This window comes from Coregonus lavaretus (assembly GCF_964263955.1).
Source record: "Coregonus lavaretus genome assembly, contig: HAP1_SCAFFOLD_884, whole genome shotgun sequence".
In the NCBI taxonomy this organism is placed as follows: domain Eukaryota; kingdom Metazoa; phylum Chordata; class Actinopteri; order Salmoniformes; family Salmonidae; genus Coregonus; species Coregonus lavaretus.
Genome location: NW_028166767.1, coordinates 30,022 through 45,339, shown reverse-complemented (window position 1 = coordinate 45,339; position 15,318 = coordinate 30,022). Strand labels below are relative to the sequence as shown.

Below are 15,318 nucleotides of genomic sequence, written 5' to 3'. Positions count from 1 at the left end.
GGGTCCAAACAAAGCGTTTCTCATTCACGCCTACGTGGCCTGCAGCATGCGATGTAAGTGACACGGTCGTTATAATAAACGGGGATAATCTCTCCCAACCCAGTCCTTCCACATCCTCTCTCATCTCTCCTGGCTCTGGGACCAGGCAGTCCGACATGTCTTCACTCTGAGTGGATACGGAGCGGCTGTCGCTCCCCGGGACTATTTTCATCCGGTGCCCAGTGTGACTGATGAGACATGCAACCGCAGCGCCACCAGTGCGATGAGGGGCAACCCGCCTGATTTGGAAGTGTACAAAAAAAAAAAATGGTGCTATGAATTGATTTGCTTTGCTCTGCTTTCTATAGGTCTTGTTTGTATTCTTATGGCAAATGTTTATCAAAGCCATGTGCACATAGCCTTATTTAAAAAATTGCTAGATAGTTTTCACTTAAAATGACAACCAAATAATTTCATTTTGGTATGATAAAACGCGTCAATCTAGTCTAGCAATATCGTTTATATTCGGTTGTTGGCCCCCGGAGGCCCTCGTGATCCCACCTAATTACCAATATTCTAAATAAATGAGAAACGACTCAAATACGGAGGCAATAACTTCACGCCTGCTAACTGCTGATAAATGTAATTGGAACTTTTAGATGTGCGCTCAGGTGAGGAGAAACAATATTGAAAGCGTTTCACATTACTCACGAGAATAAATCCGTTGGGCTATAATTTTTTTGTTGATTCATTTATTTGAATGTTCATATAGCAACCCAACTCCTGGCTTTCCATCAAGCTCTATTTAATGTCATTGCTGGTTGATTTCCTTCTAAAATTGACGTATAATTAGGCCTATTGATGCAATAACAAGGAGTGGAGAATGTGACTTGAACCTACAAAAAAAGCACACTGTTTGTGACGTCAGTGCCCTCTAGCGGTGGACCTCTAATTTATTGGATCATATTTGAGTTACTGTGCTAAAATACAAGTCATTCCAACGAAGGCTTTAATTCAGATCAATTGGTTTGAGAAACATTTGGTTGAGTCCTCGGGTAAAAAAGAGGCAGCAAGTTTTTGGAAACGTTTAATAATCATCTCTAATAATATCATTATACATTCTCATTTTTCCCTTGTAGGTTTATGTACAATGCATATATGTGGTTAACAGTGGACTTCAACCCACAACACACAGAGTAGAGGAACACAGACTTGCATAAGGCACTATCTGAGGAGAAGAGAGGCCAATAGAAAAGAGAGAATGTCTGTGACAGTCCACATAGTGTCACATAGTTTGTATGAATGCTCAGCATTCCTTTAGACAATACTGGAGTCTTCCCAATGCTAGGGTCCTCCTGGTCTTGAGGTTGTTAGGACAGGCTTTGGGTAAAGGCTGCTGGTGTAGGGCATGGCAGTAGGATGAAATTGCCCTTAGACACTGATCTAAAGTCATTTTTGGGTTTGCCACCAAGGTTAGGATATGTGGAAGCCAATCTGATCCTGGATCTGTTCCTACAGGCAGTTCTACCCAGGTTAGGTAATGTTGTGTGGGGTTCACCAGTGGTTTGTTTGAGCAGCGTTGTCCTCATCCATGATTCGTGGGAGCCGGCCACTAGCCCCGCCTTCTAGGTAGACTGGCTTCACAGCAGGCGTCTCTGACAGTTTCCTCTTGCTTTTGTTTAGGTCTGGATGTATGGGTGGATGGAGAGAGAGAGCGAGAGAGAGATGTTCTATACATAAGATGTCCACGTTAGAAAAGTGGATTGGTTTTATATGGTGTTTACCGATCACTCACCTGAGATGGCCAGTAGCATCTTCCTTCTCGCTCCAAAGGTGGACACTCCCACCTCTTTCAGATCCTCGTCAGACAGAGTCAGGAAAGTCTGGAAATCTATCTGCGGAAATAGGGGGCATGAAAACACAGTTCTTCAGACAGTACATAGACTGGATGATCATTGAGTCATCCTCTGTGCCACTGAAAACACCTCAGTCAGTCCTGCCTATGTAGGCTACTTCAACAGATCGAGGAATGACCTGTTTCTCTGTGAATGTGTTACTTCTATGCCCCAGGGGGCACTAGCTGTCTGTCTGTACCTCTTGCTGTTGGAACACGTCGATGTACTTCCCCATACCCAGCTGGCTCAGTAGCTCTGGGAGGTCATCTGTTGGCTGGGGGGAGGGGCTCCGCTGGCTAGCAGTCAACGCCCTCACCGAGGACACGCACTCAAAGTAGTTACTGCAGCTCAGGAAGCTCTCCGCTAGGGGTCAGAGGTCAAAGGTGAAGAGGTCAGGGAGGGATGGGGAGAGTAGGGGAGTGACAGAAGGAACAGTTACGCATAACAAAGTATTCTCATATCTTTCTATAGCTGTCAGATGGAAGACATTTAAAGCAGAGCTTTGATACTGACTACATTGAAGATTAGCCAGACATTGGAATTGCATTTCATTCAAATTTCTCTTTGTAGACACACTCTCTCGCTCTCTCTCTTAGAGACACAGAAAAAAACATACAGGTTTTATCGGTTCGGGGTCTGTTTGTTGAAGACGCAAATGCCGGGAAGGACGACGTGGAGGAGGAGAAGGAAGAGGAGAAGTTAGAGGGGGAGGAAGAGGAGGAGGAAGATGGAGAAGGGAAAATGGGGGAGGATGAAGAGGATGATCCTCGTCTGTCACGCCAGTTCTCTGAATTACTGCCATTAGACACTTTCTCCTTCCCATTCTGCGGGACCCAGGTCTACATGGAGAGAGAGAGCAAAAGAGAGAAAAGAGTGGGAGAGAGAAGGATGGGGGAGAGAAGGATGGGGGAGAGATGGGGTTTAATTGCATATATTCTGCTTGTTTACACTTCCTTTGCTTTGTTCCTCACTTTTCCTCCACCCCCCTCTCTCACTCACTCTCTCCTTCTCTCGCTCCCTCCCTGAGGATGAGTGGATGAGACAGGGAGGTAATTGGTGCTCACAGTTTCTTTCCTCCGCTCTGGGTATTTCTCAGTGCAAGAATACCAATCGCGCCAAATAACACTGAGAATAATCATATTTCTAAACAAACTCTCAACCAGCTCAATACCTCTCCAAGCTCGCTAAAAAATAATCAGGCACTTAGGCGAAACGCACACACTCCTAAATCCCCTCGCGCAGAACAACACAGAAGCCATCAGACAGTTCCCAATCTTATCTATTAACCCAAATTAGCGTGGTGTTCAGTGACTGTCCACAGAACATTTAGCGAGGGCAGCTGCTTAACGGCTGATAAACCCTGCCTGGTGGAGACTAAGAGGACAGGTCAGCAATACAGCCCATGGAATATTTATCGTTGTACTAATCTGTTGGTTGATGTAAAAGCAGGTAAGATGATAACCCTAGTACAGGTGAAATAGTATCACAGGTGAGACAATGCTGGTTTAAACCCTTTGGCCAATTTTCCACAGGTAAGCTGATAGTAGCTAGTAAGGTGAGCTGTACCTGTTGCTATCCAATGTTTGTCAGGTAGGGTTTATAGGGATTCTAGTACAGGTAAGATATTAGCAGTTGTACCTGTTGTTGTTGTTGGCCAGTGTTTGCCTGGTAGGGTTTGTAGCTGCGTCGGCTGATGTTGCGTAGCTCCTTAACAGCCTCGGCAGGCATGGACTTAGAGAAGCCCAGACCACTCCAGGTATCAGTGGGGGTCCGAACCTCTGTCACCACCGGATTCCTCTGCATGGCTGGGAGAGTACAGATAAAATGCATCTCACACACACACGTAGGATGCGTTTACACAGGACAACCAATTCTGATTTTTTTGCCCAATTATTGGCAAAAGATCTGATCTGATTGTTCAAATGACCAATTATTGGCAAAATATCCGATTTAGACTGCCTGTGTAAACGCAGCCATAGACAGATCAGATAGATACACAGACAAAAACATAAAGACACACATAACTTACTTACTCTAAGAAACATACACACAAAGTTATAAATATCAATCACTCACAAACAGTGGTTTAATTGGTAGCCGTTGTTGTCAGGTGTTGAATAATACAGATAGATTCATAGAGAATTGCACTGATATAGAATGCTTAATGAAGAATCTCATAGTCATAGACACTAAACACATTGAAATTAGTGTGAGAGTGTGTATTCCAGGATCCATGTATGAGTGTGTGATGTGTAAAAAAAACATTGTGTGAGTGGGAGTGTGTGTGTGCACGTGCACGTGTGTGTGTCTAGCTCTCATAGATAGACATATGGGTATCATAATGACCAAGAGGCAGATGGCTCATTCAAACTGCTAATTCATAATCCCATAAAGCAACACTGAGGGAATTTAGAACCATTTGGCTAAAGATCCTCAGAATATCCCTAATTCTGAATGATGGTGAAGAGAGTGTGTGTCTGTGTGTGTGTGTGTGTGTGTATGTGTGTGTGTGTGTGTGTGTGTGTGTGTGTGTGTGTGGTTGTGTGGCTGAGACAGTGTATCAGACACCAGAATGTGTACATTCAGTGGGAGTAGCAATGATCCTCTATCTAACTTTGGCACGGTGCACACCATAAGTGTGTCCCCTCCATCACCTCTCTGGCAATGTGCAGAAAATAAATGGGTCCTCTCTCAAGGCTCTGGCTCATAGTCTCAGGTTAATGTATTCCCTCCATCACTGATCTGAATAACAAACACGAGCTGCCTTGTCTCTCAATAGAAGACAGTGGCAAGTGACCCATTCCAATGATATGCAATGAAAACTAATTTGGCCAGGTGCAGCTGCTAAATGGGTCCCTCTTGGTAGGACTCCTCTGCAGGTCCAAAAATACCTTTCTGTGTGACTGAACCCTGGACAAACCAAAATGATGTTTTTAATGAGCTGAGCTTCTGATCACACAACAGGATATTTAAAAGGACTCACCTCTAGTTGCCAGCAGTTTCTTCATCTCATAGTCGTAATCCTGCAGAAACAGGAAAAGGGGGATGAAGTCGGTAAATAAAGGAGGAAATGCAGTTACGCTGTTCTGTAAATGATGTGTTCTGTGGGGGAACCTGATTTACTGAGAGAACAGAAGATGACTTGACCTAGCACATCCTGTCATTACCGTGGAGATAAACATGTTTTCCCCACGGTAACCTTTGGTACAGCGGCACAAATAGGACAAATAAGGGCAAAAACAACAACCACCACAAACACACAATCAAATTCTTCAAATGAGATTTTGTAAGACTCAAAGAAAGAGTTGAAATCAATTGGTGACACAGTCTACAAAGTCACACTGTGTGACACAGTCTACAAAGTCACACTGTGTGACACAGTCTACAAAGTCACACTGTGTGACACAGTCTACAAAGTCACACTGTGTGACACAGTCTACAAAGTCACACTGTGTGACACAGTCTACAAAGTCACACTGTGTGACACAGTCTACAAAGTCACACTGTGTGACACAGTCTACAAAGTCACACTGTGTGACACATAACATGCTCTTCTATATTTCTCATTTAGGTTTTTTAAGTTCTAGCTGGGGGAAGTTCTCACCTCATCCACGATCAATGTGCAACAAAACCTATTAATGAATCATTGTAAATCAGAGTGAGAGTCTCACCTCATTCCTTGACACGTCAGAGAGAGTGTCCTGAGTCTGAGTCGCATCCCTCCTCAGGCTGTTCCGTCTACTATCACCCCTCCCTCCCTCCATCTCTCTCAGGCTGTTCCGTCTACTATCACCCCTCCCTCCCTCCATCTCTCTCAGGCTGTTGCGTCTCTCACTCCGTCCTCCCTCCATCTCTCCGTCCAGCAGTCTGCAACAGAGCAGCAGCAGTGAGACCAAGGTCAGGTCTGAGCCACAGAGCATGAAGGCTGTTTGTAGGACTCACTTAGCCAAGTAGCTCTCTCAACTAATCCAAGGGCTGTAAGGAACATTGAGACATGATACTGGAGAGAGGGAATGAATAAATGCAATACCGTTCTGATATTATTATTTAGAATGAGAGTGTTGCTAAACTGCAAAAAAATAACACTGCAGTCCCAAATTAACTTGTTGTTTTCCAGAGGCAATATATCAAACAGCAGAACAAAAGGCAAAACATAAAAAATATTTTTTGGTTTTATAGTTTTTAATTCCCTTCTGAAAAAACAGGGGCCCCAGATCAAATCCACAGATATTTGGGCCTATCCAACAAAAATCCTAACCTCAACCATTGTGTCTAGGGACAACTTAATGTCACAGTACACTCCCTAGTGTGAATGTGTTTACCTCATGTTCATGACCTGGCCTGTTGAGTGGCGTCTCCCCTGGTTGAGGAACCTGCAGACTTCAGGACCCTGGAGGCTGCTCCTCCGACTTATCATCCTGACCTGGCTCATGACATCACTCAGCTCTGATGTCATCGGACTAGGGCTCTCGTCCTCGTCAGACAGGCCGGATGGATCCTCGTTTTCTGGGATCTGGGGAAACAGAGGTGATCTCATTGGTCAAACCTGATCCTACTGATCCAATAGCACCACCCTTAGGACAACTGCAGAATCAAATCCCCTGCAGGGAAACGCCTTACTACTGTATCAATCACAGGAGGCTGGTGGCACCTTAATTGGGGAGGACGGGCTCATAGTAATGGCTGGAACGGAATGAATGGAATGTGTTTGATACCATTCCATTCACTCCATTCCAGCGATTATTATGGGCCGTCCTCCCCTCAGCAGCCTCCTGTGGTATCAATCCAATATATCTCACACTCTCTCAAATTCTCACAGTACTTCACTTAACTGAGTCTAGTACAAGCGGGCTAACGGTGGCTGTTTTTTTTGTAATGTTGTCTGTTAGTTATATGGATTAATACTGTGATCTGATGGTGACCCTATCTCTCCACACCTTCTCCAGTTGCCTGCTCTCTTTCCCCTTCAGTCCCATCCTCACTTCCTCAGAGGGCGGAGTTAGGCCTGGTGGGGGTGACGGGTGAGGTTTAGTTTGGGAAAAAGAGCCATTCACAGCCTCAGCGGTGGGCACTGAGCCTGAGACAAAGGAAGACCAGATGAAAGATTAGAATAGGACAGGTGAAAACAGTGATACATAAATGAAAAGACACTAACACACACACACACACACACACAAACACACACACCGTGGTCGGAGAGGCGGAGTTGCTGCAGCAGCATGTTGAGCCAGTAGTTGGTCAGCCCGTTACCGGCCAACATGGGGTCAGAGTTCATCTTGGCTGTCATGGCGACTTCGCTGGACGCCAGCCCTAGCAGCAGCCGCCGAGCCTCGTACAGACTGGGGATGTTCCTCTCCAGACCCTTTACCACCACTGACTGGGAAATGTAGTCCAACACACAACACAATGTCATACGAACCAGGAAATGTAGTCCAACACACAACACAATGTCATACGAACCAGGAAATGTAGTCCAACACACAAAACAATGGGAGAATCTCAATTGCATACTCCTCGTGTCCTCTCTCCTCACCTCCTTCTCAAAACCAATTGGAGGAGAAGGTCAGAGGGGAGGGACCTCTTTCTCATCCAATGGTTTTGGGAAGGAGGCTAGGAGAGAGGAGAGAGGCCACGAGGAGTATGCAATTGAGATTCTCCCCATGTCATACAAACCAGGAAATATAGTCCAACACAGTACAGTACTTCATCACACACATTTAGCAATAATATGACTATAACACTTGCTATAGCACTATTGTACCTTGGCGGTCTGTTTGACTTTGGGTTTGACGCTGATGAAGACCCCCAGACTCTGCATCATCTGAGCCAGTTTACGAGGGTCTGCCTCCCCATCCTCACGCATGTCAAACATCAGGCACACAGGCAGACAGTCCTGTAGAACGACAACAGAGGGTTTTCTTACGGTCCTCTCTTAGCAAATTCTCCACAGTAAACAAGGTTCCACTTTTACCTCAAATCTAACTGTCTGTCTGGTTGAATAAAATAATCAATCAATTAATCAAAATAAAAACGTCAACTTTGACCGCTCCTCACCATGAGTTGCTGCCTGGCCAGACACACTCCGTCTGGGCTTCCCTGGATGAGCAGTGAGGGGGGGTTCTGTGGGGCGTTGAGGTCTGGCAGAACTATCTGGGTCTGAGTCTGGTGCATGACCCCCAGGAAGTGGGCTCCGTTCTGCCCCAGCAGGAAGAGGTGCTGCTGGGAGGTCACGTCCAGCTGGGTGCTGACCAGCCCCGTGACCCCACCCTGACCCCCAGCCCCGAGCTCCGACCCCAGCAGCAGCTCCATCAGCACACACACCGCCTTCTGTTAGGGTTCAGAGGTAGAGAGAGACAGAGAGAGAGAGAGAGAGAGAGAGAGAGAGAGAGAGAGAGAGAGAGAGAGAGAGAGAGAGAGAGAGAGAGAGAGAGAGAGTCTTCTCATGCTTTATTGATTTAAAAAAAGCTTTTGACTCAATTTGGCATGTGGGTCTGCTATACAAATTGATGGAAAGTGGGGTTGGGGGAAAAACATATGACATTATAAAATCCATGTATACAAACAACAAGTGTGCGGTTAAAATTGGCAAAAAACACACACAGAGACAGGGATACAGTTTAAGCCCCACCCTCTTCAACATGTATATCAACGAATTAGCGAGGGCACTAGAACAGTCTGCAGCACCCGGCCTCACCCTACTAGAATCTGAAGTCAAGTGTCTACTGTTTGCTGATGATCTGGTGCTTCTGTCACCAACCAAGGAGGGCCTACAGCAGCACCTAGATCTTCTGCAGAGATTCTGTCAGACCTGGGCCCTGACAGTAAATCTCAGTAAGACAAAAATAATGGTGTTCCAAAAAAGGTCCAGTTGCCAGGACCACAAATACAAATTCCATCTAGACACCGTTGCCCTAGAGCACACAAAAAACTACACATACCTCGGCCTAAACATCAGCGCCACAGGTAACTTCCACCAAGCTGTGAACGATCTGAGAGACAAGGCAAGAAGGGCCTTCTACGCCATCAAAAGGAACATAAAATTCGACATACCAATTAGGATCTGTCTAAAAATAATTGAATCAGTTATAGAACCCATTGCCCTTTATGGTTGTGAGGTCTGGGGTCCCCTCACCAACCAAGAATTCACAAAATGGGACAAACACCAAATTGAGACTCTGCATGCAGAATTCTGCAAAAATATCCTCCATGTACAACGAAAAACACCAAATAATGCATGCAGAGCAGAATTAGGCCGATACCCGCTAATGATCAAAATCCAGAAAAGAGCCGTTAAATTCTATAACCACTTAAAAGGAAGCGATTCCCAAACCTTTCATAACAAAGCCATCACCTACAGAGATGAACTTGGAGAAGAGTTCCCTAAGTAAGCTGGTCCTGGGGCTCTGTTCACAAACACAAACAGACCCCACAGAGCCCCAGGACAACAACAACAACACAATTAGACCCAACCAAAACATGAGAAAACAAAAAGAGAATTACTTCACACATTGGAAAGAATTAACAAAAAAAACAGAGCAAACTAGAATGCTATTTGGCCCTAAACCGAGAGTACACAGTGGCAGAATACCTGACCACTGTGACTGACCCAAACTTAAGGAAAACTTTGACTATGTACAGACTCAGTGAGCATAGCCTTGCTATTGAGAAAGGCCGCCGTAGGCAGACCTGGCTCTCAAGAGAAGATAGGCTATGTGCACACTGCCCACAAAATGAGGTGGAAACTGAGCTGCTCTTCCTAACCTCCTGCCAAATGTATGACCATATTAGAGACACATATTTCCCTCAGATTACAGAGATCCACAAAGAATTCGAAAACAAACCCAGTTTTGATAAACTCCCTTATCTAATGGGTGAAAAACCACAGTGTGCCATCACAGCAGCAAGATTTGTGACCTGTTGCCACAAGAAAAGGGCAACCCGTGAAGAACAAGCACCATTGTAAATACAACCCATATTTATGTTTATTTATTTTCCCATATATTTGCACATTGTTACAACACTGTATATATATATAATATGACATTTGAAATGTCTTTATTCATTTGGAACTTCTGAGTGTAATGTTTACTGTTAATATTTATTGTTTATTTCACTTTTGTTTACTATCTACTTCACTTGCTTTGGCAATGTTAACATATGTTTCCCATGCTACTAAAGCCCTTACATTTAATTGAATTTAATTGAAATGTAATTGAATTGAGAGAGAGAGACAGAGAGAGAGAGAGAGAGAGAGAGAGAGAGAGAGAGAGAGAGAGAGAGATAGAGGGAGAGAGAGAGAGATACAGAGAGAGAGAGAGAGAGAGAGAGAGAGAGAGAGAGAGAGAAAGAGAGAGACAGAAAGAGACAAAGACAGAGAGAGAGAGACAGAGAGAGAGACAGAGAGAGAGAGAGAGCGAGAGAGAGAGAGAGAGAGAGAGAAAGAGAGAGACAGAGAGAGAGAGAGAGAGCGAGACAGAGACAGAGAGAGAGCGAAAGAGAGTGAGAGAGAGAATAATGTGTGCATATAATTAATCATATTAAATTAATATTCTCTTTTAAGTGGAGGTTTCTTTTATGAAAGTAAGGAGGAAGTGCATCTAAAAGTCACAAAGAAATAGAGAAAACAATGAGACAGAGAAATGGGAGTGTGTGTGTGTGTGTGTGTGTATGTCTGTGTGTGTATGTCTGTGTGTGTGTGTCTGTGTGTGTGGCTCTCAGTACATCTGTGTTCCACTGACCTTGATGGCGGCGGCATTGCCCTGCAGTGCTCTAACCACACAGCAGCTGCTGTACAGTCTGGGCTGGGCCCTGAAGCTCACACTGACCCCCAGAGCCTGCGCCACCTGCTGGATGACCGGCGACGCTGCATCCGGCAGGGCCTGGGACACCAGGGTCACTGGGAGGTCAAAGGTCAACACCAGGGGCTGAAGATCCTGAGGGACACAAAAGAGAGAAGGGTGAGAGGTCATGATAATGTATAGATCTCATGCACAAAATAAGATGAAAGCCACCAATGCATTAAGATGTAGAGACACTGACTCGTATCCTCTTCCTGGCTGCCTCCACCCCTTGGACAGGCCCAGCGATGGACACCTGGACAGGGGAGGCAGAGAGAGGGAAGGGAGAGACAAAATACAATTGCTGAAGGACAATAGCTAACGGGCAGTACCTGGTTGCTATGGGACAATACTCAGTTACTAAGATGCTGTACCTGGTTGCTTAGAGACAGTTGCTAAGAAACTGTTCTGGGTTACTTAGAGACAGTACCTGGTTGCTCTTTTCTCCAGTGGCGTTGTGGCGGTTGGAGTCAGGAAAGTGGATGTGGCATGATGTCATCTCCATCACCTTCTTGATGTTCCCGCCCCCTTTCCCGATCACATGGGAGTGTTCTGTGTGGGCCACGTCCATCTTCAGGGTCACCTTGTTGACCTGGCTCAGGAGAACATGGGTTTAACTAACTGTATTTAGTTAGTTTACTTAATTACATGTGAGGTATTTGATTATACCTCAGTTTAGGACACTCACCTTTGTCTCCAAAAGTTCTAGAATCTTCTTTTTGGCCTCTTGAACATTGGCTCTCTTCCCATCCACTTTCACATGGGGGTCTGCAGTATCGATACAAGAGAAAGGATACTAACAATTCATCTAAAAGACATGTACTAGCAGGAAGTCTGATACATCTTTAGTATAATATTGCATATCATGTTGTATAGGAGATTGAGACAGATTGAGACAGGTTGACAGATTGAGACAGATTGAGACAGGTTGAGACAGATTGAGACAGGTTGAGACAGGTTGAGACAGATTGAGACAGGTTGAGACAGGTTGAGACAGATTGAGACAGGTTGAGACAGGTTGAGACAGATTGAAACAGGTTGAGACAGGTTGAGACAGGTTGAGACAGGTTGAGACAGATTGAGACAGGTTGAGACAGGTTGAGACAGATTGAGACAGATTGAGACAGATTGAGACAGGTTGAGACAGGTTGAGACAGATTGAGACAGGTTGAGACAGATTGAGACAGGTTGAGACAGATTGAGACAGATTGAGACAGATTGAGACAGGTTGAGACAGATTGAGACAGATTGAGGCAGGTTGAGCCAGATTGAGACAGATTGAGACAGGTTGTTTGAGTATTGAGGTGTCAGGTGTTCTGGACCAGATAGTGTTAACATCACCTTTTTTTGACTTGGCTCCTATTTTCAGCTTTGATGGCCATTTCACCTGGGTGTTAGTTTCCACCATCACCTGCAAGAAAAAATGCGAGAAAAAACAGGTGTCAATATGTGTGAGACAGAGAAACTAAGGAGTCTGAAAGACAGGTGTTTTACCATGAGAGCAACACCAGCCCCCCCCCCCCCCCCCCCCACACACACACACACACACACCAAAGCATGTCCTATTCAGAGAAGACAATACTTCATTAGCATCTCAAAGAGGTTCATCACCGCCGTAACAACGACAAATTGCTGAGAAACAATGTCGACAGTCAGTCTGTGACCTTTCATGTTCTCTATACAGACTTCCTCTGGGAAATCTGTAGACTTTTAAATGCAGGTCGTTTCATTTCAGTTATTTTCTGCATTATATGAATGTCTGCCTATCATTGTTTTTATTTGATCTCCATCCTTTATTCTCAGTGTCAGTGTGACCTTTGTTCTGCATACTTACTCTCTCAAAGAACTCTTCACCTGTAAGTCCCTCTCCATGTCTAGGGGCTGAGAAAAGAGAAAGATAGAAGGGTAAAAGAGAAGGAAGAGACAGAAAGGTAGAGAGAGAGTCACTTATTGCCCATAATCGGAGGTATAAAGATATACAAACATACAGTATAAACAATAATCAGACAGGGTTACTGGTTAATGGTTTGTTTGTGTCTAAGCAACACTTCTCTTCAAAGAGAGAAGTATGTGAGATCTAAAGGTCAACATTTAAACAGGGAGAGTTGAAATTTGCAGAGAAGAGGGGGACGAGGGCTGGAAGGTAAACATTTTTGAAAGGCCATCGCTTCACAAGGACATTTATGGGGGCTCCCCCCTCACCCTGTAAAAAGCCCCCGTCCTCTAATCGCCATGGGTTACGCTCCCTCGAAACCGAGGAATGGGCGAGCGAGCAGCATGGGGCGGAGAGAGAGGGGAGGGGGGCACCAAAAGCCAGCCCCAGAGACAGCTAATCGCGTCAAATGTATTTCACTGACGCATGGACCCCCTACCCCACCAGAAATTAAACAACAACCACTGTCACACTCTAGAAATGGATGGAAAAACAACTAGGATACCTATCCGTCTATAGTGATTATTTGCACCCTAACGTCCCAGATCACAGTCCCAACACAGCATGCTAACTAACACTCAAGGGAAAGAGAATATGATGTTTATCAAAAACTGGCTGGCTAGCACAGTGTGAGTTGTGTGGCTTATTCACAGCACTACCCATGCAATCTCTCTCTCTCTCTCTCTCTCTCTCTCTCTCTCTCTCTCTCTCTCTCTCTCTCTCTCTCTCTCTCTCTCTCTCTCTCTCTCTCTCTCTCTCTCTCTCTCTCTCTCTCTCTCTCTCTCTCTCTCTCTCTCTCTCTCTCTCTCTCACACACACGCACACACGCACACACGCACACACGCACACACTAAAACAAATCATACACTCTATGAACAGCATGAAGCCTTCTCAGATACTCAGATTCTTCCACATCAAGGCTGAAGGAGAGAAATAACAGCCTCTAATTCCCTACTCCTGCCAGAGTTTCCAATGTAACACAGGGATGGAAGTTTGCCACAGACCTGCTCTGCACTGATAACCAACACAGACAGACACCTCTACACTACTGTCATGCCAGAATGGGAATGATGATACTCCCGTACCCCTGTCTGAGCCTCACATCTGTGAATACACAAGCAAGATTATCTCATAAATCATCAAGGCAGAAACTTTAACCATGCTTAACAACAATGATGACAGCTGCTTAATGACCTGACAATTATATACTGAGGTGCCAGACAGGTGCTAAGAGCATCTCAGGATTCACATTATGCAGAAGAACTGTGGACAGCATTACAATTACTGTACTGTGAACTCATACATTTCTTTGAGTCAACTCAGGTAACTGTACGAATGTATGTACTATCACGATTCAATCTTGGTCAATTTATGACCACACTGAAAGTCAAAGCATAACCACAAGACCACATCACACCTGTTCAGCAAACTTACCATACAGCATGGCCTCCAGTTTCTTCCTATCGATACGGAATCTCTCCTCAACCCATTCCGGGTCTGAATGTTCACCTCCCATAGGCTCTGGTCCTGGTCCGGAGTTACCTCCTTCCTCTTCGTCCTCATCCTCCTCTTCCTCTCTGTCGCGGTGGGACGGGGATGGGGAAGGAAAAGGGGTCTGAGATAGAGTCTGGTCCTGGTTTAGGATGGGTCCAGGACTGGGTTCTAGACTACATTCTAGTCTTGGTTCTAGGTGAGGCTGATATTGTTCTAGCTGTCTCAGGATGGGTTCTGGGCCGGGTCTGTGTGGTTCTCTCTGGGTAGGGAGAGGAGAGCTTTCCTCCGTTGTGGTGGCCATAGTAAGACTGAGACTCCGTCAGTGTGTCCAAGGAGACAGAGAGAGAAAGAAGGGGAGAGAGGGGAGAGAAACACCCCCCCATAGCCCCCATTACATCCCCGCCTCCACACACACACACAACGTGTTGGAAACACACACACACACACAATACTCACACACACACACACATATAGGCCATAGATAGAACATGAGGAGGGGCATAGGTGGCGCATAAGAGGGGTTACAATAATACCCTATGCACTACTATTCCAGATTTCCTACTTTGAGGATATGACACTGGCCACACAGACAACATCAGAAGACCTTTGAATACCAACTATACATAGGCAAGCAGACACACACATTCCATCCTGATCAGAGATACATTTTCCACAGAAATGAAGGGAACCCAGAGTGCCACCTCTTGTACTGTGCCCCCCCCCCCGACCTCCTGAATGAGAGGAAGAGGGCTTGAGATTCCTGAGATGGGGGGAGGGGTCAGGGGGTTTGGATGGGTGTAGGGACTGGTTGGGGAAGGTGGAGGGGTGGGAGGGATGGGGTGGTCTGGGAGTTGAGGAACAATGCTGGGGATAAAAGAGCCCCTCCGCTAACAACCAGCTCCTGCTCTGTGTTTGCCAGAGTTGCCTGGCAACCCATTTGTTTACGAACAAGCAGGCGGTGAGAAAGTCATAAAACTTCAGCACAGAGGAAAGATGGGTAAAGAAAAGAGAAAAGTGACAAAAATAGGAAAAAATCGCCACTGCATTTCATACTGCTACATGCCCTTCTCGCTGTCCGCCAATCTCCATCCCCAAAAACAGAGTCCCAGGAGACAAACTTCAGAACTCAAACAGGGGTAAAACCAAAATGTCCAAATGGTGTAACTGGCAGGGATAAACT

The 15,318-nt window shown here is 45.5% G+C and overlaps 1 protein-coding gene across 1 annotated transcript; it reads right to left on the bottom strand.

Annotated features, from left to right (window-relative positions):
• Positions 1-1,533: 1,533 nt before the first annotated feature.
• On the bottom strand, positions 1,534-14,439 carry LOC311114329 (protein bicaudal C homolog 1-A-like; the record flags this gene model as incomplete). Its single annotated transcript, XM_084189593.1, has 19 exons — positions 1,534-1,664; positions 1,775-1,874; positions 2,074-2,237; positions 2,491-2,713; positions 3,513-3,679; positions 4,858-4,897; positions 5,546-5,741; positions 6,197-6,387; positions 6,812-6,951; positions 7,062-7,251; positions 7,636-7,767; positions 7,929-8,201; positions 10,613-10,807; positions 10,914-10,967; positions 11,142-11,303; positions 11,400-11,479; positions 12,053-12,122; positions 12,546-12,592; positions 14,079-14,439. The coding sequence occupies 19 exons, from the start codon at positions 14,437-14,439 to the stop codon at positions 1,534-1,536; spliced, it is 2,916 nt and encodes a 971-aa protein (XP_084045719.1).
• Between the last annotated feature and the right edge of the window lie 879 nt (positions 14,440-15,318).